Source organism: Neodiprion pinetum, chromosome 5, assembly GCF_021155775.2.
Source record: "Neodiprion pinetum isolate iyNeoPine1 chromosome 5, iyNeoPine1.2, whole genome shotgun sequence".
Classification (NCBI taxonomy): Eukaryota; Metazoa; Arthropoda; class Insecta; order Hymenoptera; family Diprionidae; genus Neodiprion; species Neodiprion pinetum.
Window position 1 is genome coordinate 31,583,241 of NC_060236.1, and position 22,919 is coordinate 31,606,159.

The window sequence follows — 22,919 nt, forward strand, 5'->3', positions numbered from 1 at the left end:
AACTTATCGTTACGTACGATTTACAACTATAATGAGCAAAATTTTTATTAATAATTACAGGAACCAACGTCGTCATCATCGGCGCGATAAGAACCGCGTCAAGGCCTAAAAATCGTGAAACAACGGTAAACAAGAACGTGAAAACCTGAAGAGGCGTTGAAAAACAAGGAAAAGTCTTGAGCGCGAGGCGAAGTGATAAGAAGAAGGAGAGAAATCCCTGAGCGAGTTGGGCGTCTCGAACAAAAGTACGTGGTGGCGTCTCTTGGACGTCACTGCACAAGACTACGTGTGAGCGTGTGAGAATGTTACCACGAGGAACAAGGGCGTTGCTCGCCCTGCTGGTACTCTCGTCGTCGATGAGGCCGTCGAGGAGCACGCCCGCCGACATAGTGCACACGTTCGCCGACCCCGACGTCGAGCGTCTGAACCACCTGGTGGTGGACAAGAACACGGGGCGAGTATTCGTGGGTGGTGTGAACTGTCTGTACCAGCTGTCGCCGGACCTGGACTTGGTGGTGAAGGAGGTCACGGGACCGAAGAACGACTCGAACGACTGTTCGATGATCGACTGTCCCGCCGGCGTGGTCAAGAAGCTGACCGACAACGTGAACAAGGCTCTGGTCATCGACTACACGACCACGAGACTGATATCGTGCGGCAGTCTGTTCCAGGGGATGTGCACGGTCCGGAATCTCCACAACATATCGGACGTTGCTCAGGAGGTGCGGGAGGCCGTCGTCGCCAACAACGCGACCGCGTCGACGGTAGCCTTCATCGCACCGGGTCCTCCGAACCCGTCGGTCTCCCAGGTCATGTACGTCGGCGTGACTTACACGGCGAATTCGCCGTACAGGTCCGAAGTCCCAGCGGTTAGCTCGAGGTCGCTGGACAAGGAGCGGATGCTCGTGATCGCCGAGACGGCGGTGACGACCGGGACAAGAATGTTCGTCAACTCTTTGGCCAGGGAACGGTTCCCCATAAACTACGTGCACGGTTTCAGCAGCGAGGGTTTCAGCTACTTCCTCACCACCCAGCCGGAGAGCACCGCCACCGGAAGCGAGTTCATATCCAAGCTGGTGCGCGTCTGTCACGACGATCAGAACTACTACTCGTACACCGAGATACCGATCGACTGCACGAACGAGCTCAGGAAGTACAACCTCGTCCAAGCAGCCTACACCGGCAAGGCTGGATCCGACCTTGCCGGGCACCTCGGCATCACCGCTCAGGACGATGTACTCTTCGCCGTTTTCTCCGAGAGCAACGCCACCACCAACAGACCGTCCTCCAGGTCCGCGCTCTGCGTCTACTCCCTAAAAGCCATCAGGAGAAAGTTCATGTCCAATATTCAACACTGCTTTGCCGGGCACGGGCAGCGGGGATTGGACTTCATATCGCCGAGTCATCAGTGCGTTCTTACGGTGAGTCTTTGCTTTGTTCGTTTATTCTGACTTGGTGTCGTTTTTTTCACCGTTGAATCAGACTTTCAAATTTCGACACATGTACTTTGTTTTTGTTGTCTCACCATTTTTTCATGTATAATTAAAAATTAGTAAAGATCGATGAACGTGACCGTTTGATATATTAATTTTTTGCGAGCTCTCCAAATGGCAGAAAAAACGATTTATACAAGTTTGATCCTGGTGCTTCATTTCGATATACGTCTAAGTTATCAAAGATTCATATCATTAGGTGTATGGTTTCGTGTAGAATTCATCCACAAGCGAAATGAAATATTATTATTCATTGAAGTTAGACAAACTATGCAAATGTGGTATTGGTATAAGGTGTTCTATACCAAGCGTAACCCTTTTCATATTATACAAATAACTGAACCATTTCGTTAAAAAATTCACGGGTTTCAATTAATTTCTTCTCGCACACGAATGATACTTTTTTGACAAAAAATTATCCTTCAGAACGCAATTCAGTAATTGTTCTAATCCTATTTGTAAATATTTTTCTATTAACACTTATTCTTTGACTGGACTGTAGACGAATCGTTTTTCGTACTGCAAGTCACGTTAAGGTCAGTGAATGGAAGTTAAATGTTTATCTCCCATGTTTTTTTCTTCTTCTTACAGAAGCTGCAGACTATCGCCGAAGATTTTTGCGGTCTCGGTGTCAACACGCCTCTAGGAGGTCAGGATCCTATCGCTGCTTTACCGGTCCTCGCTTTCAAGGAGCATCTAACTGCCGTTGCTGCAACGTCGACCGGTGATTACACCGTTGTCTTTGTCGGCACGAGCGATGGCCATCTCAAAAAAGCGAGTTGTCTTCTTTCTACTGCTTAATATTTAATTTCTCTTCTTTTTTTTAATACTGTAATGACTTATCATCATGCACTATGGTACAATATATATATATATCATATATATGTATGTACCTAATCTCTTCATCCGTCCGATTTTCTCTCATTTCCTTTACAAATTTTCGAAACTCCGTTTTCGTGTACTTGTAGTATAAGATCGAAATTTTTTTCAATAATTTTTTCATCAAACGGCATGTATGTAATATGTAGGATGCAATATCTGTATTAGGACTGCATAATATATTATATATTAGGATGTTCCTCATTTAGGGGTCCGAAAAATTTTCACTGACCCTTGGCATCTCTTGGCCCTTCTTGGCATTTGGGGGCAAACCTCCCAGATTGTTCTAAATAGTTCCAAAAAAAATCTGCGTAGTTTCTCTCACCAAACTTGAATTTTCCCATTAAGGTAAAAAAAAAACTTAGCATTGACGTTGATTTTCGAGTAAGAAAATGAAAAAAAAATTCTATTCTGGGAGAGGGGCGAGGGGGGATTAAACATTGTTCAACATTGTTGTTAATTGGAACAATTAAATATTGTTCGAATCAAACTGTATGATCGCTCGTAACGTTGCCAAAATATTTGGATGTCAAGATTTGTCAAAAAGCAGAAGTGGAATCAAATGAATAAACTTGTTTGCATAGCTCCGGGGTTGAAAAAGTATGCTGTACGAATTTCAGGAGAATCGGTTGGGCGGTTTCACTGTAACCTTGATTACGAGAAATGGGAAGTCACACACATCAATTTTCGAAAATGTTCAGGTGCCAAGCACGTGCTCCTTATACAGTTTGGGAACTGTGATAACGATCCGACATTTTTTGCGATGGCGAATGTATAAGGCATTCCGTTTTAACGATTCTGACTAACAAAAGGTGAGCGTACAGTAAAGTTTCCACATCGAGCTGAGAACACACAAGTTTTTGGGGAACGATGATTCGTCAGAGTCTCCCTACCATTTTCGTCCTATCGTTCGTTCGGCTTCGGTACAGCAATCGAGCGATTAATTGAATTAATTAAATATTTACTCATTCAACCGTGTATCGAACTGCAGCCGAATCGGCAGGCGGGCAGACTGTATCACTCAACAACTCGATGCAGTATTGCTGCAGTAAGTAACTCATAATTTAACTATAGCCTACCCAAATGTTCAAAACCTATACTGCATGTAGTCTGCTGATGCTGCTGCTGCTATATCAATATTAATATATGGATACCGCATAGAGACGGCAGTAGTTGACGGACAGGAGGTGTGTATCATCTTTTTGATGGTTAAAAAATATCTTGAATAAAATAATCCCGGTTCCGGTGTTGTGGGAAGCGTTGCATTGCAGTACGCATGTAACGTACGAACTTATTTCTCTCTACGAGCCGGCTAATTTACAGCAGTGGCACCATTCGCTTCTTTCTCCGCTTACATAGGTACACATTGAAAAGTAGTTGGGTGTACGTACATACTATACATACTATAATACCCACATTCTAGGAAGGTACACCACGTCTGCAATAGTAGGAAATTCGTGGGTGGGTCTGACCAATGTGACCGACCACTTACCACGCGTTTAGAGCAATAAAACTTACTTATACTCCCTTCTTCGGCGCCCTCGTTCTGCCCGCCAACCCGGCCCCAAAAACCTACTTTGCTCCGAAGTTGTCAATTAACATGAAACACGCGTAAGTCTGGGTTAATCGTAAATCTTGGCCTGTGATCGATACCGCTTCCACTTCCGCTTCACCGCTACACTTCAACTGTTTCAACCTCTCGGCACCCTCGTGGATTTGGAATTAAGTCCGGCATCGTTCGGCGGCGCGTTACTTTCTTCCTTCCATCCTTTCTTCGACATCGTACTTGAGACAAAAACACACGAATGACGAATATAAATTAATCTTGAAGAACTTGGCTACTACGGTCATTAATTTCTGGTTTTTTTTTTTCTCGTTTCAGGTCGTCGTTGAGACTGCGACCTCGGCTCAGAAGTATGGTGACCTTGAGGTGGATCCGAAATCCCCGGTGAATTCGGACCTACATTTTGACTCTCAGCTTATGCATCTCTACGTAATGACACAACGCAAGGTGTCCAAGGTCAAAGTTCAGGAATGCTCGGTATACAAGACGTGTTGGGATTGCTTGGAGGCCAAGGATCCTTACTGTGGTTGGTGCTCGTTGGAGAACAAGTGCAACCTGAGAAGCGACTGTCAGGATGCAGCCACCGATCCCTTGTACTGGATTTCGTACAAGAGCGGTCGGTGCACTACCATAGCAAGCGTCACTCCGAATCAGCTGCAAAGAACGACTGCAAGGACCCTGGATCTTGTGATAGAGAACCTTCCGACTCTCCCGGGACAGTTTCTCTGCGCGTTCTCGGCCCTCGATAAAACCCTCATAACAAATGCTACTCGAAAATCGTACGGCGTTAATTGCACCACACCAAGGACCGATCTGCTGCCGTCGATACCCCAAGCCGAGCACCACTTCACGGCCAGATTGTCCGTCCGAATGACCAGCGGACCCGACCTCGTTGCCACGAATTTCACCTTCTTCGACTGTAACACGTACAGCTCTTGTACCCAGTGCGTTTCATCGAGCTTCCCCTGCGACTGGTGCGTCGATGGTCACAGATGCACTCACGATACTGCCGAGAATTGCCGCAATGACATATTGGTCACCGGAGTCAGCGTGAGTAGAGCTTTTTGTCGAGGAACAGTTTTAACCAGATTGTTTTCCCTTCATTCAACCTGTGTTATATTGATCCGTTGTGTATTTCTAATTTCCAGAGAATCGGCCCGAGTTATAGAAGTGGACCAGGTTTCTGTCCTACTATTAACGCCACGGATTCTAAAGAAATACTGATCTCGTCTGGAATAAAGAAAAATATTCGTGTCAAAGTGCATATCATTGAGGTGAGCGCAGAATGTGATCATAAACCTGAACTTTTTCGACCACGTTTAAGATGGACGATTCTGTATGTAATACGATGGGATAAAAATTCTAAGTATTCTTCTGCTTATCTTCTCAACAGCTATTCATCGTACAAACGAGGTTCGTCTGTCAGTTCAACATCGAAGGACGTGTAACCAGCGTTAACGCACAGCTTCTAGCAGACACAATATATTGCGATTGGACAGAATTTTCGTACACGTCAAGGGCGCCTAACATCACGGTACCTTTCGCAGTGATATGGGGAGGCTCAAAGATTCTGGACAATCCTGACAACATTCACGTTGTTATATACCGTTGTAAGGACATGGCTGACAACTGTGGCATGTGTCTGACTCTTCCCCAAAAGTACGGATGCGGGTGGTGCCAAAGCTCTGACAAGTGCGAGGTGAAAGGACAGTGCAACAATCAAGGTTCCGGTATTTGGCTAAACAGAAATGAAACCTGCCCAAACCCGAAGATTCAGTTTTTCGAACCACAGATTGGACCTTGGGAAGGAGGTACCAACGTAACTATACAAGGAACAAACTTGGGGAAAACATTCGCCGATATATACTCTGGGGTGTCGATTGCCGGACTTCCGTGCGAGCCTTACCCTGAACTTTACGTCAGGACGAAACAGATCGTATGCAGAGTTGGCGGACCTGGTACTCCTCAGGAGCGAAATGGACCCGTGATAGTCAAGATAGAGGATTTTCGCAGCATCTCAGACGTCAACTTCGAATTCGTTGATCCTGTCATTGAGTCCATATCGCCTAAGTATGGCCCTCGCAGCGGCGGGACCGTAATCAGGATAACAGGACGTTACATGAACGCCGGCAGCAAGATACTCGCCTTCATAGACAATCTACCTTGCTCCATAATAAACGCCGAGGCCAACGAAACCCTCTGTTTGACCAGCGCCAGCAATACTACCCGCAGCGGTGTGCTGAGGATGCATTTTGACAGCGGATTTAGGCAGTACAACGGCGTTTTCGAATACGTCGACGATCCTACGATAGAATCCGCCGACAGCGGCGTTGCGGGACTAGTTAAAATACCCAAGGGAATTCCCGCCGGCGGTGTAAAGATATCGGTAATCGGGACGAACCTTGGATACGTACAAAATCCTGAGATGTACGTCTACTACCACGACAAAATGTTTGTCTCTCAGTGCATTGCATTTAACCATACAAACATGATATGCAATTCACCCGCCGTCGAAGTATCCGCAGACACTCATCTCGACGCTGAACATCCACCGATGCTGGAGTACGGATTCCTCATGGACAATGTCATGGGCGTACAGAATCTCTCCGCTCAAGGGTTCGTGATAAATATCATTTGTATGCGTTGTTATCACACCCTAATGACTTGCAATACGAGCTCATGTTAGACTTCTTTACTCAATCGTCGAAATTTTAATAAACATCAACATTATTACCTTCTATTTCTGACCGGCATATATATTATTCACAGGCATAAAAGCTTCGTGCTTTTCCCAAATCCGATGTACGAAGTGTTCGAGGAGGAAGTGAAGTACGACAAATGCGACTACCTCATCATAAACGGTCGGGACTTGAACCGCGCGTGCCAGGAGTCTGACGTAACTGTTCAAGTCGGTAATTCGTTTTGCAACGTGACGTCTCTATCGAGACGACAGTTGACGTGTCAACTACCCCCACCTCAGCCTCCAGTCTTTGATAACACGAGTCTTCAAAACAAGCTGGAACTTCCAGAGGTGACTGTAATCGTCGGAGGTGGACTGAAGTATAGAATTGGGAAGCTGAGCAGAGTTTAAATGAAGTTCGGAATGGAAGAGCTCGTTTATTTCAAAACTGACAGTTTCAGATCAAAGTAGATCAAGTGACATTGAAATGATTCTCATCAATGGATAACGCTCGCGGCATCTTCAGCATCGTAGCATTTATGGGGGAGACTTTTTTTTATACATTTCTGACGATAAAGCTGAAGTTACACAAAACAATAGAAACTCGATATACGAAATTCACCTCCGATATTCGCAGACTGTTCGTATTTTTTTCTCGAGCCAGACGTCTACGATTTTTCTACTAATTACCGAACGTAAGTTTACCGGTAATCACTTGTCAAATCACGTTCGACAGCTCTTAGTGGGCGAACTGAATTCAGCACCGCCACGGCGAGTGATTCTCTTCTGGATGCTCGGAAGTTAATGACGCTACACAGTTCTGATGTGCCGGTCTCGTCAGTAACGGCGCAGTCTCAAGTTGGCGTCAGGTTTAACGTAAATTTGAATTCTCTAACGAACTTTCGGCCAAATACAATATGCGTAGAAAGAAATGAAGTAGGAAAAAAAAATCCCAGACCATGCCCTTTTAATGTACGAACACATGATTGAAATCAACAAGATAATACTACCAATAATACGTCTTAGACGCAACGTCTACAGACCACTACGTATGTACAGATTAAAGATTTACCGCATCGCGGAGTCTCATCTGTCCGACTCTACCAACGGGTGATTTAAATAAATCGGACTCTTTTTCGATACGATTGGTTGGAAATAGTTAATCCTTTGATGTACATGTACTTGTAGTAGTAAGTAAAAAATATTTTGCAATAAATTTTCAGTTTGAAAATTTTATTAATTATTATTTATTTTATCTGCAGTGATCTGATTTGTTAACATTTATTATTTGTTTAGTTTCATCCACTGCAGTGGCACTTTGTCATGGTAAATGTGTTGTACATTATCTACTGCTTTGGTTTACCGATTTATAATTACTGTCCCCACACCTCAATTAGTTCCAAGAGTCTATTTCGTGAACTGACATCGGTATATTTGTATAATAAATACCATGTACTGTGACTCGCCGGATTACGGCGTATTCGGACTCTGTGTTACCGACAGCCGCAGGAACGTCGAGTGCACGAGGATAGGTTTACGATTTTTTTGTTCTTTCGTTGTTTTTATTCTAGTCAAGTCCTAAAAAAAATACACACGTACTTGTCAACATTTCGTATGGCCCAGGGGCTCTGTTGCACTCCCAAATTGTCGACTAAATCCCTTACCCCCGCCCCCAATATCGATACATACCGGCAACTAATGCTTTTACACCGTCAAAACTACACTTATTGCCAGATATTTAACTGACTTAACGTCGATCATAAGCACTTGCAGCAACAATGATTTTTTACTTATCCGGCAAAATTTCTCCCATTAGTCGCTAATCTCTTCCCGTATACTTCACACGTGTTACGTAAGCCTTTCCAGAGCTCACCCTAACCTATGATTTCTCAGTGTACACAAAAGCAATGAGTTAAAAATCTAGGTAATATACAATCCGCAGGATATGAATACCGATAGTAAGTCCGTAGCAATTAATTTGGCGGAATATCCGGCGTACGGATCCCACCTGGAGTGCATGACGAGGGCTTTTTTTGCTGGTTTGTCGACATTCACTATAGGTGAGAACACAAGATTCCCAATCGGTTATGTCACATACATACGTGATACTGTTTATTAATCTCTTCACTTTCAGTATTTTCCGGAACTTTTTTCGGACAGCGTCTTTTGAAGAGGAACGCCGTGCTCTCTTCCAAACAAAAAACGATCCTTGCTTCTACTTTGGTCGCATCTGTAGCATCCTACTTCGTTGCCTCAGAGCGTGTAACTCTTTGCAGAAAATCTTGGACTAAAAATGGCAAAGATTAATTTGTTCCTCGAAACAAGGTTGTGAGCAGATATGTTTAGCCTCAGAAATTTGACACGACGAGCGTCGGGTATGGTAAAGCGCTCTCTACCCATTAAGAGAAAGACTTGTGCTGCAACATTCATGGTGATCAATCGTCGTGCTCATGAGACAACAGAAAAAGAAAAAGATGAATTGGAAGATGAGGAATACGATGAGCTGTCCTCACGATTTCTGGGAATAGCTCCCGGTGGACATGGAGCACTCGTTTTGCAGCCATACATAAAATGGGGAGCAAACAAAAAGAGAAACACAACGCCAGAGTTGCAGCTTGAAGAGGCCGTTACACTTCTTAAAACACTGCAAAACTGGAGAGTGGTTGATAAAATGTGTGTTTCGCTGATGAACTTGAAGAAAAAGGAACTACTTGGGAAAGGAAATCTTGAGAGTTTGAAGATTAAAGTGAGAAGTAACCCGGAAATTACCGCAGTATTCATCGGTACAAATTTGCTCCAGCAAGTGCAAATACAAGAGCTGCGACATATTCTTGGCGTTCCAGTTTACGATCGATATTCAATCGTCGTACAGATATTTAGGGCTCATGCCAAAAGTCAAGAGGCAAAACTGCAGGTTGCAATAGCAGAGATTCCCTACATGTGGATGAAGTTGAATGTCGTTAAAGAGACCCGAGAAGAACACGTGGGTACGTTTGAATCACATCGAAAGCTTCTTCAGGTCCGCGAAACCAAGCTTAAAAATGCCCTCCTTAAACTTAAGGCACAGAGACATTTGCTGAGGAGTAAACGATTACAAAATAAGATTCCCACTATCGCTGTTGTCGGCTACACAAACGCTGGGAAAACTTCCTTGATCAAAGCTCTCACTGGAGATTCAAGCCTGCACCCTAGGAATTACCTCTTTGCAACTCTCGATGTCACCATCCATCAAGGCATTCTACCCTCAAGACTGAAAGTATTGTTCGTCGATACTATTGGCTTCATTCAAGATGTGCCTGCCACTCTTATTGAGCCGTTTGTAGCAACTTTAGAAGACGCCATGAATGCTGTAATTGGCTTTTGATTACGCTCATTCTGTTCTTTTGTCTTCAGTCAGTCATGCTCTTTTGACCGATGAATGTTTTATTACCAGGACATTATCTTGAATGTGCATGATGCAAGTCATCCGGACAGGCAGGCCCAGATGGACCACATGCAAGCAACATTAAAAGGCTTGATTAAAGACCAGGTGGTGATAAATGTTGCAAATAAAATTGACCGAATATCAGAAGACATACCTCGACTGAATATGCTTGGTGTGTCAGCCACTAAGCTAATAGGTAAGTTGTTTCCAAAGTTTCAGAAATCAGAGTCGTACAGAGTTGTATTGAACATTGCCTTTGGAATCCTCAGGTATAGACGGTTTACGGGATGAACTCGATAAGTCGATACTAGGGGCAACAGGACGTACCATAGTCCGTATTAGAGTGCAATCTGGAAGTAGAGCATCAGCTTGGCTCTACAAAGAAACCACAGTGACCAACGTAGAAGCTGATCCGGAAAACGCCCAATACTTGTTTATGGATGTGATTACTACTGAGTTACAGCTTAAAATGTTTCGAGTATTTCTAAAAAAATATGAATAAAGAAGAGACCGCGGCTAAATTTCTATAACTGGAATCAGAATAGGTTCTGTCATAGGTTTAATAAATATGGATTCTCAACGAAATTTTTCTAGCTCAAAGTATTCTGGAAGTATTCTTTTTTACTTCAAAAACTTAGAAAGTGGCGGTACTTCTTTACCGACAGAGCAACGAAATGCCCTATAAGGTACCGTGGCAAAGAACCGCGAATAACGCCAAAGATCAGTGTTATCAATACGACTAGTACAGACTTCCGAGTCAATCAGAGTGACGTCAACAAGATGGATAGTAGCTGCGCAAAGTATCCGACTACTAGCGCCCTCTGAGTAATCTTGCTCAAAGGAGGAATTTACTAATATACCGGGTGACTCTGAATTCTTAAAGCAAATGCGACCTCCCACTCCTCACCAATCTTCGAAGTCGTACCGAAGAACGATCAAGCTTCATGGCTGGAGGTAATGTCATACGCGAAACAAAATATGGTTTCTGATTTTAGTTCATCAGGGCTCCGAGATCATATTGAAAATTGTAAATAACTCATGGACACCAAACATCGGTCTGGAACGATGAGTCTCGTTTCCGGAGCGCTTGCAAAGATGTTTGCGGAGATCGATTTGCATTGCGAAACTTGACGCAAGAGCAAGATCGTTCAATTATAATATAAATAAATCATCGACTAGCGTGATTGTCAAATTTTTTAAAATTTTTCCTGCGAAGCACAGAGCTGCTGCTCGAGGACACCTGGTATATACCGGGCATCGAGCATATTGTACGAAATGGATAGTAGCAATTTCCGGGTCGCCGCGCTGACGTTATGGAAACGGTTAGTAGTTACCGACGGAGCGAACCCCGAAGCATCCCCCGCATGACGGGGTGGGACCGGTTTTCTTGTTTCAGGTAGTAGGAGCGGCCGGGTCGTCGGGAGAGTGGACGGTGTTTTCTCAGACGGATAGTACGCAAAGGTGGGAGTAGCGGCAGTAGCTGTAGGGGACTGGGGAGCGAAACGAGTCGCGCAAGTGCGTCCGTCCGCGTCGGTACCGAAAAATTAGTAGCGAGAGAAAATCCGGGTGAAAGGTAACCTGGACAGTAAAACGTAACGGAAAGAATCGTATCCAGAGGAACGCGAAGTTGGTCGGAAGTAAAGGAGAAGTCAAAACTGACGGTGACAATTTTCTGGCGGATAAGTGTAAAACAGATAAAAGCGAGCGGATGATATCCGCGCGAAAGAAAGATATAAAACAAAAGAAGGAAAGGAACAAGGCACGCACAGTGGAGGGATATCGACGACACAAGGCGGCAGCGACGTGAACAAATCGCACCTCAACAGAAGAGGTTTCATCCATCTCCAATATCTCTGTCTATATATATTGTGTATGTACGTTACCTGTATGTATATATAGGTATATATTTACGCGAGAGGATCGACCAACTGTCACATTGGTCGCCATTTTATTAATCTGGTAGCGCCGACCACCGCTCTTCGTGCTGCTGCTGCTGTTGATGCAGCGTGTGTCTTCTCCTCTTATGCTTCCATCCTGATGTCGAATAGGAGAAGACAGCAGCAGGGCGCGACCGAAAAACTGGCCGACGGTGGTGTGCGGTGAAAACAATAAATAAACCCGTGTATCCTCCGCGAGGAGGAGAACCAACCAACCAACCAACCAACCAGCCAGCCAGCCAGCCAGTCGGGGTGTTAAGGTGGTGCTGCGCATACCGCTGACAACGACGACTACGGACAATGAGGAGAATATAACCAACAGTAGTTGATGAATAAAGACGGCGAGTCGTGTTGCGCCCGTGGCGTCGTTGAGTAGAGAAAAGTAGAGAAGAGAAGATCGAGGAGGAGACGGCACAGTGCACATAGGCTTCGAGTGTTTTCTTTTGTGAGTGTGATATTATTCTACGTGTTTGTTACGTGTGGTATGTGTGTGTTTTGTGCATACGCGTTTGTTGTTTCGCCTTCTACGTATAAATTATACACTACTTGTGCGTGTACTTGTACAGTACCTGCATGTATGCACACCTCTCGCTCTCTCGACCTGGATTAGTAACTGATCTCCCGTAGTAGTAAGGATAAGGAACCGGAGGCGGCGAAGCCTTGAGTCAGTGAGCACGTTGGTGAGCGTGAGCAGTGAGTCGACCGTCATTCTCGTCTAGCGTGACTACCAACCTACCACCCTCCTCGCCGTTAGAGAGTGTATTTCTCACGACGGTTCTTTTAGTTCATGGTTCTCGCTTGTGCCATAGAGGATACGACACATACGGAGACACAACACGCGCGCGCATGCTGTAGGACAAAAGATGATCTGCAACTAGTGTTCCTTGATCTTGTAAACAAGTGAAGTGAGGAGGTAAACAAAAGACAAACCGCCACCGCGCGCAGTTCGAATAACCGTGAGAAGTGATAACATGCGATAGGGAGATATTTGACTCGTCCGTTATCTATCCTCCTCCTAATCGCGGCTGTGGTCATAAGACCGGTGTAAAACGACGAGGTGCTTAATCGTCGAGGAATTCTCAACGAAGCGAGGAAAAAAATTTAAGACGAGATAGAGGGAGGGGGTTTTTTTTTGGGTTCACGCCTGGGGGATCGTGGGCGGCCACCACCGCCATGCCTTGCGATAGTTTAGACAACAATCAGCATCCGTGCAGGAACAACGTCGGGGGTTTCGATAAGATTATTTCGCAGGCCAGCGGAGAACGGTGTACAAGGTGGTACGAGATGAGATACGAATTGCTCTGTGCCTGATCTAGAACGTAGGAGAAATCCGTATCGTTAACGCCGCCGTTGCGTCGAGGCGACAGGGAGGAAGTAGGTATTTAATAGATGAGAAGAAAGTGAAGAGGAGAAAAGTAAAAGGAGATTACAAAGAAACCCGAACAATTTAAATACTTAAAGGTAGTAGTTAGATAGGACACTGTGAAAAAGAATTTTGGGAGAGTACAGCAAGTATATTATATAATTAAAATTGAAAATTGACAAGAAAATATATAAAAAAATAAATAAATAATAAAAATGAAGAGGTGTATAAAGTACTACGCTGTAATAGTTACCTAGATAGACGAAAGGGGAAACAAATGTGAACGCAACAACGAGGAATTTCTATATCTACTTAAAGAGAAGATTTAGAAGGTAAAATAAAATAAAATAACGAACCAACCGAACGCGCGAATGACTAATAATTATAATAGTAATAGTGATTATACGCCGTAACGATGCAACAAATTATTGGCGTGAAAACGCGATTTGTTTTTGTACCGGCGTAACGTCCAAGTGGAAAACTGGAAGATCGAATTTGTTAATCGACAAACCGAAGGAGATAACGAAAAGGAAGCAGCATAGAACCACGAAGATAGGAAGGAAAAGTTTCAATTTCGGTGTGTTTAATCATTATTCTTTCTGTGTGTGTTGTTATCGTTGTTACTCCTACTATTGCTAGATTAATAATGCTAGTATCGATGTCTTTGCTTTTATCGTTGCGATTGCGATCGTCAGTGCGGTGAGTATAATCATCATAATCATCGTAATCATCGCTCGTTTTCTTTTTCTTTTTCTAAAAGTTCAAAAGAGAAGAAAATTAAGGAGAAAACACGCAACCGCAGCAATGAGAATTGCGACAAATTGAGTAGATAGCAGAAATTCACGCATCGGATATCGAACCACGTGTTTCCTTATGTGTTTTAAGAACTTACGTACTTACACACACTATTGCTCAACCAACCAACGATGCATGCCTGCAGGATATATAAACTGTGAATGCCGCGCCGATTAATCACTGTACGTATACATCGCGTCATTGTTGTATGTTTCTTTTATTTTCTTTTACTTCACGGCGTCCTTGTCGCTTGTTGATGTGCGAAACTAGTACCTATTTATACGTACATTTATGTACATCGTACAAGTATCGATGAAACAATTATACGTGCACCGAAGTCTGAACAGGATTAATTCTCCTGGTGGAAAGAAGAGGGAGAAACTGGCGTCTACTGGTACGTCGTACGAAATTCACCTCCCCACTTGAACTTTCTAGAAAGACATATGAAAAAATAAAAAATGAATAAATAATGACTACACTCTTCCGTGCTCGTTCGTTCGACACTTCATGCATAGAGAGGGAGAGAGGAAAGAGAGCAGCTCGACTGATTTATCCCTCCTTCGTTCCTTACTGCACCCTCACACGATGTCTTATCTTGAAATTTTTCTCCCTTCTACTTATCTTCTACTTCTTCGCCTTTCTCTCTCGCGTCCCGTCGTCCCATCGTTGTCCTCGGCGACCCTTCAGGACCCTGACTTTATATCCCCTTGGTGCCTTTCTCCTGTGTTGTATTTTTCTCTTTCGGGCCGTTTTGTGTGTACATTACATGCATACCAGCATCGAGACACCCGGTATTGGAGAGGAGAGAGGGAGCGAGTCGCTGTTTTACGCACAGGTATGCTCTGGGGAGAGCGTAATTTCCCGCACATCGTCTAGATCGTCTCATTCGAGTTTTCTCTCGCGTGATCCGGGTTTCGAATTTGTGGAAACGCCCTGTATCGAGACGCTTTCGGTTCATTCTTTATTAGCGTATTGAAGTTGGTAACATTATCGTAACGATTCATGCTGAGTAAAAACTGTTATTCCGCCATTTTGAAATTGTCCGTGAAATTCATTAGAGCGTAATAAAACAAAACATACTCATATTTCGATATCTTAGTTCCTTCGAAATCATTGTAAAATTAAGAAAATAGTGTTTTTTCCCTCAAAAGTTTCGGTTAGGAAATCGGTCCGAAGAATCTGAAAAGATCAGGGCTGGAAGACAATCTAGGGGTTTTTTGATTTTTTTTTTATATCAATCTAAAAATAAAAAAATCCCCAGCGTTCTTTCTGGATCTGGATATTTTCACGTTTACTCTGCAGATTTTGCCACCAAAGAATCCATACAATTATCATTTACCTATGACGAAAGTATAATTCGCAAATACGAATGTAATCGCACGTTGTTCATAATAATAAATTGTTACACTTCCTTGAAACAACGATTTGTCACTGGTATGAATCACACCTCATTACTTATATTCGTATCATTTTGTCGAAATGAATTAGTTTGATTGGCTCTAATCTTTATCTTGAGTTTTTCCAGAAAATTTCGAGAGGATGAGTGTTAAAACGATATTTGTGTGTGCGTATGGTTGTGTTTGTGAAAGCAATCATCACTGACCATAAATAGCAGCGATGATATTACGTTCTGTTGAGTTTTGAAAAATTATTCTCGACGTATTGTATGTACGTACCAGTGACAGAAAATGACGTTAGGATGAAAAGGAAAATGACTGAAAAAATTTTTAATCATCCGTACATTCACAGATGACGACGGTGATGCGTAGTAACGACAAAAAATATGAATAACGATACATCGCGCGATACATCGATGATAATAATAAACGGGGATTTCCCCTTGACGGTGTAGTTATTATTATACACATATATATGTATAATACACCACCATTTGGATAATAAATTGGGGATACGTAGCACGCGCATTCGATACGCTTACATTATATATGTCCAAAAAAAAGAAACACGAACAAAAAACAAACAAATCAGATGCGATTTACCTCTCTGATGATGGTTGTTGGTTACATCGGGGTTGTTGGTCGTCGAGTGCTCGTTATGCAAACGAACGAACGGATGAATTTCGCGCTACTTTGTACACGTTACTAGTACGTGTACGATTTGTTATATGTGTATTACACGCTCGTTTTTCCGAAACAATACAACCAGTATTTTTGGTGTAAGTAACAGACAGGATAGGTATGCGATATTCGTACAGCTTGAATGAAAAAAAAACAGACACACACACACGCACCCAAAAAAGAAAAATAGTAAAAAAAAAAAACGTATTTCGGACGGACGGAGTCGAAATTTGATCCCGCACTCGCGATATATGTACCAAGTATACGTCCGCTTCGTTCGTTTGAGTTCGTTCGTCGTTCTCGTTCCATTTACGAGCGATAATAACGGGTTGGTTTTGCGGCTAGTTCCTCCTCATATAATCATCCTTATATTTCTCTCTACCGAATATGAATATCCGAAAATAATTTCGTCTCGTCTATCGTCTTTTCGTTTATCTATTTATTGACGGTTGTATTTTTTTTATTCTTCTTCTACTATTAATCATCCCTTGTACAAGTGCACTCTGTGTTATCCTAAGTTTCGAAAAATTGAATGCAAACTGTAAAGAGAAAAAAAAAACAAGTTTTCACGTCGGACGAAGCTAATTAAGTTAGTGTAAAATTAACGTAACGAAATACGAGATAGAAAGAACTCATCTTTGTGCAATTTTCGAACGAATTCCAAAGTTTTTGTCTTTTCAAAATATAATTATGTTTACCGTGTTATGATTTACCGAATTTCAGACAATTCTCGACAATTTTTTCCCCCTAAAGTCTGAAATTGATTTGGAAACTGAACTCTTTCAATGTCGTTGAAAATTTTTCAAAACAATGATTTTCATTTCAAAATGCACTTCGTTACGTTAAAATTCGCCAACTTCGATCTGTTTCTTCTTTTAGACCATCGCCGCGTGACGTCACACGACGATGACGAAACAGTCGGTAATAATTCATGAGGCACTATCTTCTCCGGTTTCGTTTTCCTTGCACGAATTCAGTTGTAGCGCGAAACTGTTTCTCTTCTTTCTTATCTTCATCTTCTTTTTCAAATTTCACTCCTCTCTCCATCTCTCTGGCTGTTTCGTTTTTCTTCACCTCCCAAAGCGTTGAATCGATTATCAGACACATGCATTATGCATACACGTGTGTTTTCGACGATGAGAGCAGGTTAAATGGCTGTATGATACATACGTATTTAACCGACGTTGCGTTTCGCGAGGAGGACTTTATACATCGACTTGAGAGGAGTTTAACGATTTGGTCGTGAAGTTGGTAGTAGAAGTGGCGTTCCTTCTCGCCCGCCCCCGCAGTTTAATAACTTTCTCGTCTGTTCTATATGTGCTGCATGTATAAAGTTGTATGTACCTCTATATTTATATATATATATGTATGCATAGCTACTCCATCTGAATTTATTAGCCAGATATCCGTGCACGATTTATGCATGAATTTGTACACGACGATATTAATATACACAGCTAACAACCATCCGAACGCTTATACACGAGAACCTTGGAAATGCGAGGATGATGATTTCGCTGTCGATAGTAGGTACGAATCGGGATCCGTGTGATACGCCGAGATCCGCGTTTTCTCTTTTTCACTTCCTTTCGAAGAGAGAAGAAAAATAAACAGAGCATTTCGGAACAGTGACTGACTGACGTATGGAATGGAATTGCGCCGGAAATCATATTATATATACTTATTATTAGTAGATTTTCTTTTATGGACCCTTTTAGTTACACATTATCGTACTGAGTTAACTTTTATAACAAGATAGTATTCTAGGGTTTTTCGGATTCCTGGTTATAAAATCTGAAATCGAATGTCAAAAATTCAAGATGGCGGATACAATACGGCGGCCAAAAGTTTCGGATCTCATCGAATCCGATCAAAAAACTCTATGCAGGGGCTTTCGGGTTCGCTGATTGGATTTGCCATACTGAATTTTCCAAATTTGATTTCATATTCGTAATCAGCGACCCCAAAAACACATGGACAGAGTTTTTTTCCGGATTCGATCGAATTTGAAATTTTTGTCCGCCATATTGGATCCGCTATCTTGAATTTGAGAAGTCCGATTGCAGAATCGCAACCAGTAACTACAAAAACTTATAATTTATGTAAAATATGTATACGTGTAGAGGGGTAACTTTGTCGGAAATGAATTATTCCTTCAATTTTCACAATTTTTTTTCCAATCAATTCGCTTCCAACAACAATAATTTACATTATATCGCAATAGTTACTCTTGAGTATTGAAAACCTGTCAGTGTACTATCAGAAATAGTAAAAAAAAACCGCGAAGAAATATGTTTTCCAAGTTTTCTAAATATACAAAAAATGGATATAAAATAGGTGGTAAGAATACTTACCGCTATGATTCAAAGGATTAGTGTGTGTACTTAACTTTATGGTAATGGTGCATTTTCGGGGTAAAAATCGTCCTTTCCTCGTTAAAATTCACTCTCTTGAAACTGTTGGAGTTCTAAGTATTCGATTTTTTTTTTATTTCGTTTTTTCTTTTACACACATTTTCTCAAATCGTATTCATACATATGCAGTGAATTATTATTGTTTTTCTTTTACACGATTTTCACAACGACTCGTCGTTTCATCGCTCTGTGTACATTTATATGCCTGATAATTATCATTGTATCATACTCATCTACACTTGGGCAAAATGAATCTGAGCGAAACTAACACAATCTCAATAAACGTAACATAATCCATGACCGCCGAATCTAACCTTAGATTACCGCGGAGATAATGACTTGTTGGATTGACACGTATTCTAAGGTTAGATTCGACGGTCATCTGTCATGTTATATCTATTGAGATTGTGTTAGTTTCGCTCTCGGCCGACTGTGGCGCTGTAGGTTTCTCTGTGTTGCCAACATAACTGTCTGGTGTAAAAAATTAGCCGTCTCAGATCCATTGTCCCTAAGTGTACAATGTGACATATGTTATACGTGCGTACCGAGCTCGATTACTGACCTACGCTTCGAGAATTCTGTACGATTAGGTATTGAGATAGGCTGTGCTGCGAGCAGCCCTGCGGAACCGACTCTCCTCGACCTTATAGGTATAGTTCATCACTCGCGTGACGTGACGTGTTTCAGAGAGGTTAGCAGGCATAGACAGGCACAGGCAAGTCGGGCAGCAAGCAGGGCGTTGCCTCTCTCGGCCCGCCTGTCTGCACCCCGAGTAAGGTACATATTACAAAAACCTGACACACTGACGACTCTGGGACACTGGAACCGAATTTGTTTTTCTTTCTAATCTTCTTCTTTTTCTAACAGCAATAAGGTTTTTTTCGTGCAACGCACACGTATTAGCACGCAAGCAAGTCAATACTCTACGTACTGTAAAAAGTACGATTACGGGTTGATACGGAATGAGAGAGATACTGCGGTCAATTAACTTATCTAATCTTTTACGTACAATACCGCGAACCTCAATCATTTGTGAAACTGAAGCCGGCAGCAGCTTGGGTTTGCAGCCAAACGTATTAAACTTTTTGGAAATAGAATAATACAGTTCACTGTTATTCTAATAAATTTATAAAAATATCGGGGGTTCAAGGTGTTTCATAAAATTTTGATTCGACGAATTCTCTACCTCATTCGAATGAAACGTTAGAACGTTTGCCTGGTAATTCTGACTGCTAGCTTCAGCCTCGTCGACGATTTCTCATTTATTCTTTCGTTCCTTCTATCTCTCTCTCTCTCCCTTTTTTTTTCATCTTCGTTTACTTGCGGAAGATTGATTATTCGTTGTAAAAATGTACTAAATTTCGCTTCAAACTTGCACTTTTTCATATCATGTTCATCATACAATATTCAATCAACCTGTTTCGACAAATTTTTCTTTCTTCTCTATTTATTTAATCGAAAAAAAAACTTGATTCAATATTCACTGAGAAATTATCCGATGGAAAATACATGTTTGCTCAATTTTACGAATGTCTACACAGATATTTGTAAAAAAAAATGTTGTTCTGACAAGTCTCTTATTCATAAAATATTTCTTGGGAAAATAACGATTATTCACATATATATATATATATTAAATTGAATTGAAATAACAGTATCGTGTCTCATGTACATACGTATATATGTATATGTAATCTACGTTATACGTAGATATATATGAATATATGAATATATATATATATATATATATATATATATATATATATATTATATATTATATATGCATGTAACACATACAACAGTATCGAATTTCATCCACGAACAGAAGCATCGTCGTGATTATCTGACGTTGGCCGGCTATACATAACAATATACATAACACGCTATGTATACAAGCGCAGTGTGCGCGTCGCGTTGTGTGAAGTCTTTGATAAATGGGGAATATGCGTATGCTTATACGCGTTTGTATATGTATATAACATGTATCTGGGAAATCTAATATATTTAGGCGCATATCGGGTGGCTTGTAATTCTATATACCTATTATTTCTGCTCCTTTTATACATGAACGATGGTAATTCAATGTCCAATTACGAGATAGTGAATTCACGTGGGTATCGCCACTTTTTTTTTTTTGTTTTTTTAAACAACAAAAAGAAAGGAATAAGTCGAAGATAAGAGTCATTCCGTTTCATAACACACAACAAGTCAATCGTTAGCTGCAACGAATTTAAAAATTGATGCAAAAAAAATGAATGTCAAGAGTATACGTGTTTATTATACATATGGTATTTTCGTCCGGCACTTTGAGATTGATTGATTAATTGATTGCTTCCTTGCTTGCGACTGAATGATTTAACATTTTCCTTACAAGACGTCGGGAGTAGAAAAAAAGAAAAAATTGTGTGTACATGCAAATTATACCGATCATGTGAATTAGAGTGAAATCTTTTCTTTCTGTTTTTGAGCCAAAAAATTCTTATCACTTCTCATACGTTCACGAATTCCGTACTTATACGTACTAACAATACGTATACGAATCGTGACAACAGATTAGGACAATTTGTCTCCATATAACGCGTGGTGGAGTGATGTAGCAAGCAGTGTATGTAATTTACAATACATGCATAGATGTAGATGTTACGATATGTGCATACCTTTGGGTATGTAACGCGTATTCTGTACAGTTGTAAAATTAGAAACACATATTAATACAATCGTAGGGCTGAGCTGTGGTGACAATAATAATTAAACTCCTCCGACACTCGATTATGCGGTTCCTACTCCCGTAGTCGTCTTCTACATACAACATATATACATATACATATAATGCATGATTGCAGTATAATATCATACCACAATAGACTTAATTCTGTACACTTTGTGCGTAGTTGTATTAAAGGTGTGTATGTACGTGTGTGTGTGTGTGTGTAGATATCGTTCAACGCGTGGGCATTGCACTGCGTGCCTTTTCTTCACATACATCTAATCTAACCGACGCGAGGCACAGAAAACTCTGTTGGAGAAGTCGAGGCCTGGCCCGAGTCGTCGAGTCCTCGTCGCGGCGGAGTTGAGAGATAAGAAATTTCGAAGAAGAGAAAGAAAAGGCCAATGAACGTCGTCGCGAGGTAGAATTGAAATATGAGATAGAAAAATGTGTTAAGAGATTAAACGCTCTTGGATTATAACAATATAGAGCGGTTACGGTTACGGTAATAACAGTGTAATTGCGATATCTGATCTGACTTGACTGAGGATTCTTGCGAAGTCTACGCGGTGTAGTAAAAATTGCGAGAGAATGATGCGCAGAGACTACTTGGGTTTATTATTCATGATTCGGAGGAAAGACACTGTCTCACAGGGTTTTTTCGTTTTCTCTATAATCTTGATACAGATTGGAAGGGGGGTTACATCTTGGACGGTCTAAAATAATACCTATTTTAGGAGATTGCGTTTTTTTTTTTTTTGTCTTAGAATATGAAAACATTTGGAGCAATTTGAGTTTAAGAACTTTATTATTTATAGTTTCAAAAATATTCTAGAATTTTTTTCATTTAAATTAATAACGATATGGCTGCAGAAGTATTTACATTTTCTTTTAAAAAAATTCCTAAAAAAAGATATGTTAGACCGTCCAAGCTGTACCCCCTTTAAGGTCAACGCACAAAGTTATAAACTCTCTAGTGCAATTCAGTCGAATGCTACACGGAAAAAATAGTATGCAGAAAAGAAAACTATGTATAAAAAATATTGACCTACGATATTTATACTTTACGACAGTGAGTAGGGATTTTATTTATGTCCCTAGTTTTCTAGACATCCATTCGAATCATCTAGAGACTTTTCTTCTGTTTCTGTCTCGGGTTATGTTATGTGTTTTCTGTAGCATAGAATGAAAATCCCTACCGAATATAATCTGACGGGTACTCAAAAAGTATTTTTCCATTAGCCGTATATTTTCTTCACTAGTTTCATCGCGCGTATAGATTCCGTGAACGATTTCCCAGCTTTGAAAAATTACGTTGAATATCATCGCAGTTTTGCAAAATTTGGATATCTACATGTAATCAGTATTCAACATTGTCATAGATCTACGTATGAAATGCAAACTCGCGTACAGATACTGTTTCGCCCTGCCGCTAAATCTTATTTCAGAGAATTCCCCAATCCTCTCCGCATGTTTCAGATTCCAATATCTACATATATGCTTGTACTATATGTATCATATACCGTATGCATGTACTCTGTGCACATGGTATGCGCTGCACCGCAAGCATGTGTCCATGCATACT

The 22,919-nt window shown here is 41.4% G+C and overlaps 3 protein-coding genes across 9 annotated transcripts in view; all 3 read left to right on the top strand.

Moving 5' to 3' along the window:
* LOC124219535 (plexin-A2-like) overlaps positions 1-7,852 on the top strand; it is an 8,968-nt gene extending 1,116 nt beyond the window's left edge. For both annotated transcript variants that reach the window (XM_046627232.1, XM_046627231.2), the window contains exons 2-7: positions 61-1,421; positions 2,085-2,267; positions 4,255-4,986; positions 5,085-5,210; positions 5,330-6,552; positions 6,706-7,852. In XM_046627232.1, coding sequence (XP_046483188.1) covers positions 303-1,421; positions 2,085-2,267; positions 4,255-4,986; positions 5,085-5,210; positions 5,330-6,552; positions 6,706-7,027 — 3,705 coding nt within the window. In that variant the 5' untranslated portion in view covers positions 61-302 and the 3' untranslated portion in view covers positions 7,028-7,852. The remainder of the gene's footprint in view (positions 1-60; positions 1,422-2,084; positions 2,268-4,254; positions 4,987-5,084; positions 5,211-5,329; positions 6,553-6,705) is intronic.
* Positions 7,853-8,106: 254 nt separating this feature from the next.
* LOC124219539 (putative GTP-binding protein 6) lies at positions 8,107-10,625 on the top strand. Its single transcript, XM_046627244.2, has 4 exons — positions 8,107-8,676; positions 8,751-9,965; positions 10,050-10,236; positions 10,310-10,625. The coding sequence occupies exons 2-4, from the start codon at positions 8,955-8,957 to the stop codon at positions 10,540-10,542; spliced, it is 1,431 nt and encodes a 476-aa protein (XP_046483200.1). The 5' UTR covers positions 8,107-8,676; positions 8,751-8,954; the 3' UTR covers positions 10,543-10,625.
* An 870-nt stretch (positions 10,626-11,495) lies between these two features.
* The window catches only part of PlexA (plexin A), a 73,070-nt gene continuing 61,646 nt past the window's right edge, over positions 11,496-22,919 (top strand). For 2 of the 6 annotated variants that reach the window (XM_046627225.2, XM_046627229.2), the window contains exon 1: positions 11,496-13,917. The gene's annotated coding sequence lies outside the window, so the exon portion shown is untranslated. Of the gene's footprint in view, positions 13,918-13,956; positions 14,040-14,100; positions 14,318-22,919 lie in introns of those variants that run through there. The other 4 variants (XM_046627226.2, XM_046627227.2, XM_046627228.2 and 1 more) reach the window with 4 other exon arrangements.

Excerpts from the sequence above, each read along its gene's own strand:
- LOC124219539 (XM_046627244.2), top strand. The coding sequence starts at position 8,955 with ATGTTTAGCCTCAGAAATTTGACACGACGAGCGTCGGGTATGGTAAAG. Across the intron at positions 9,966-10,049 it reads TAGAAGACGCCATGAATGCT|GACATTATCTTGAATGTGCA; the intron begins GTAATTGGCTTT and ends TTTTATTACCAG. Across the intron at positions 10,237-10,309 it reads GTCAGCCACTAAGCTAATAG|GTATAGACGGTTTACGGGAT; the intron begins GTAAGTTGTTTC and ends TGGAATCCTCAG.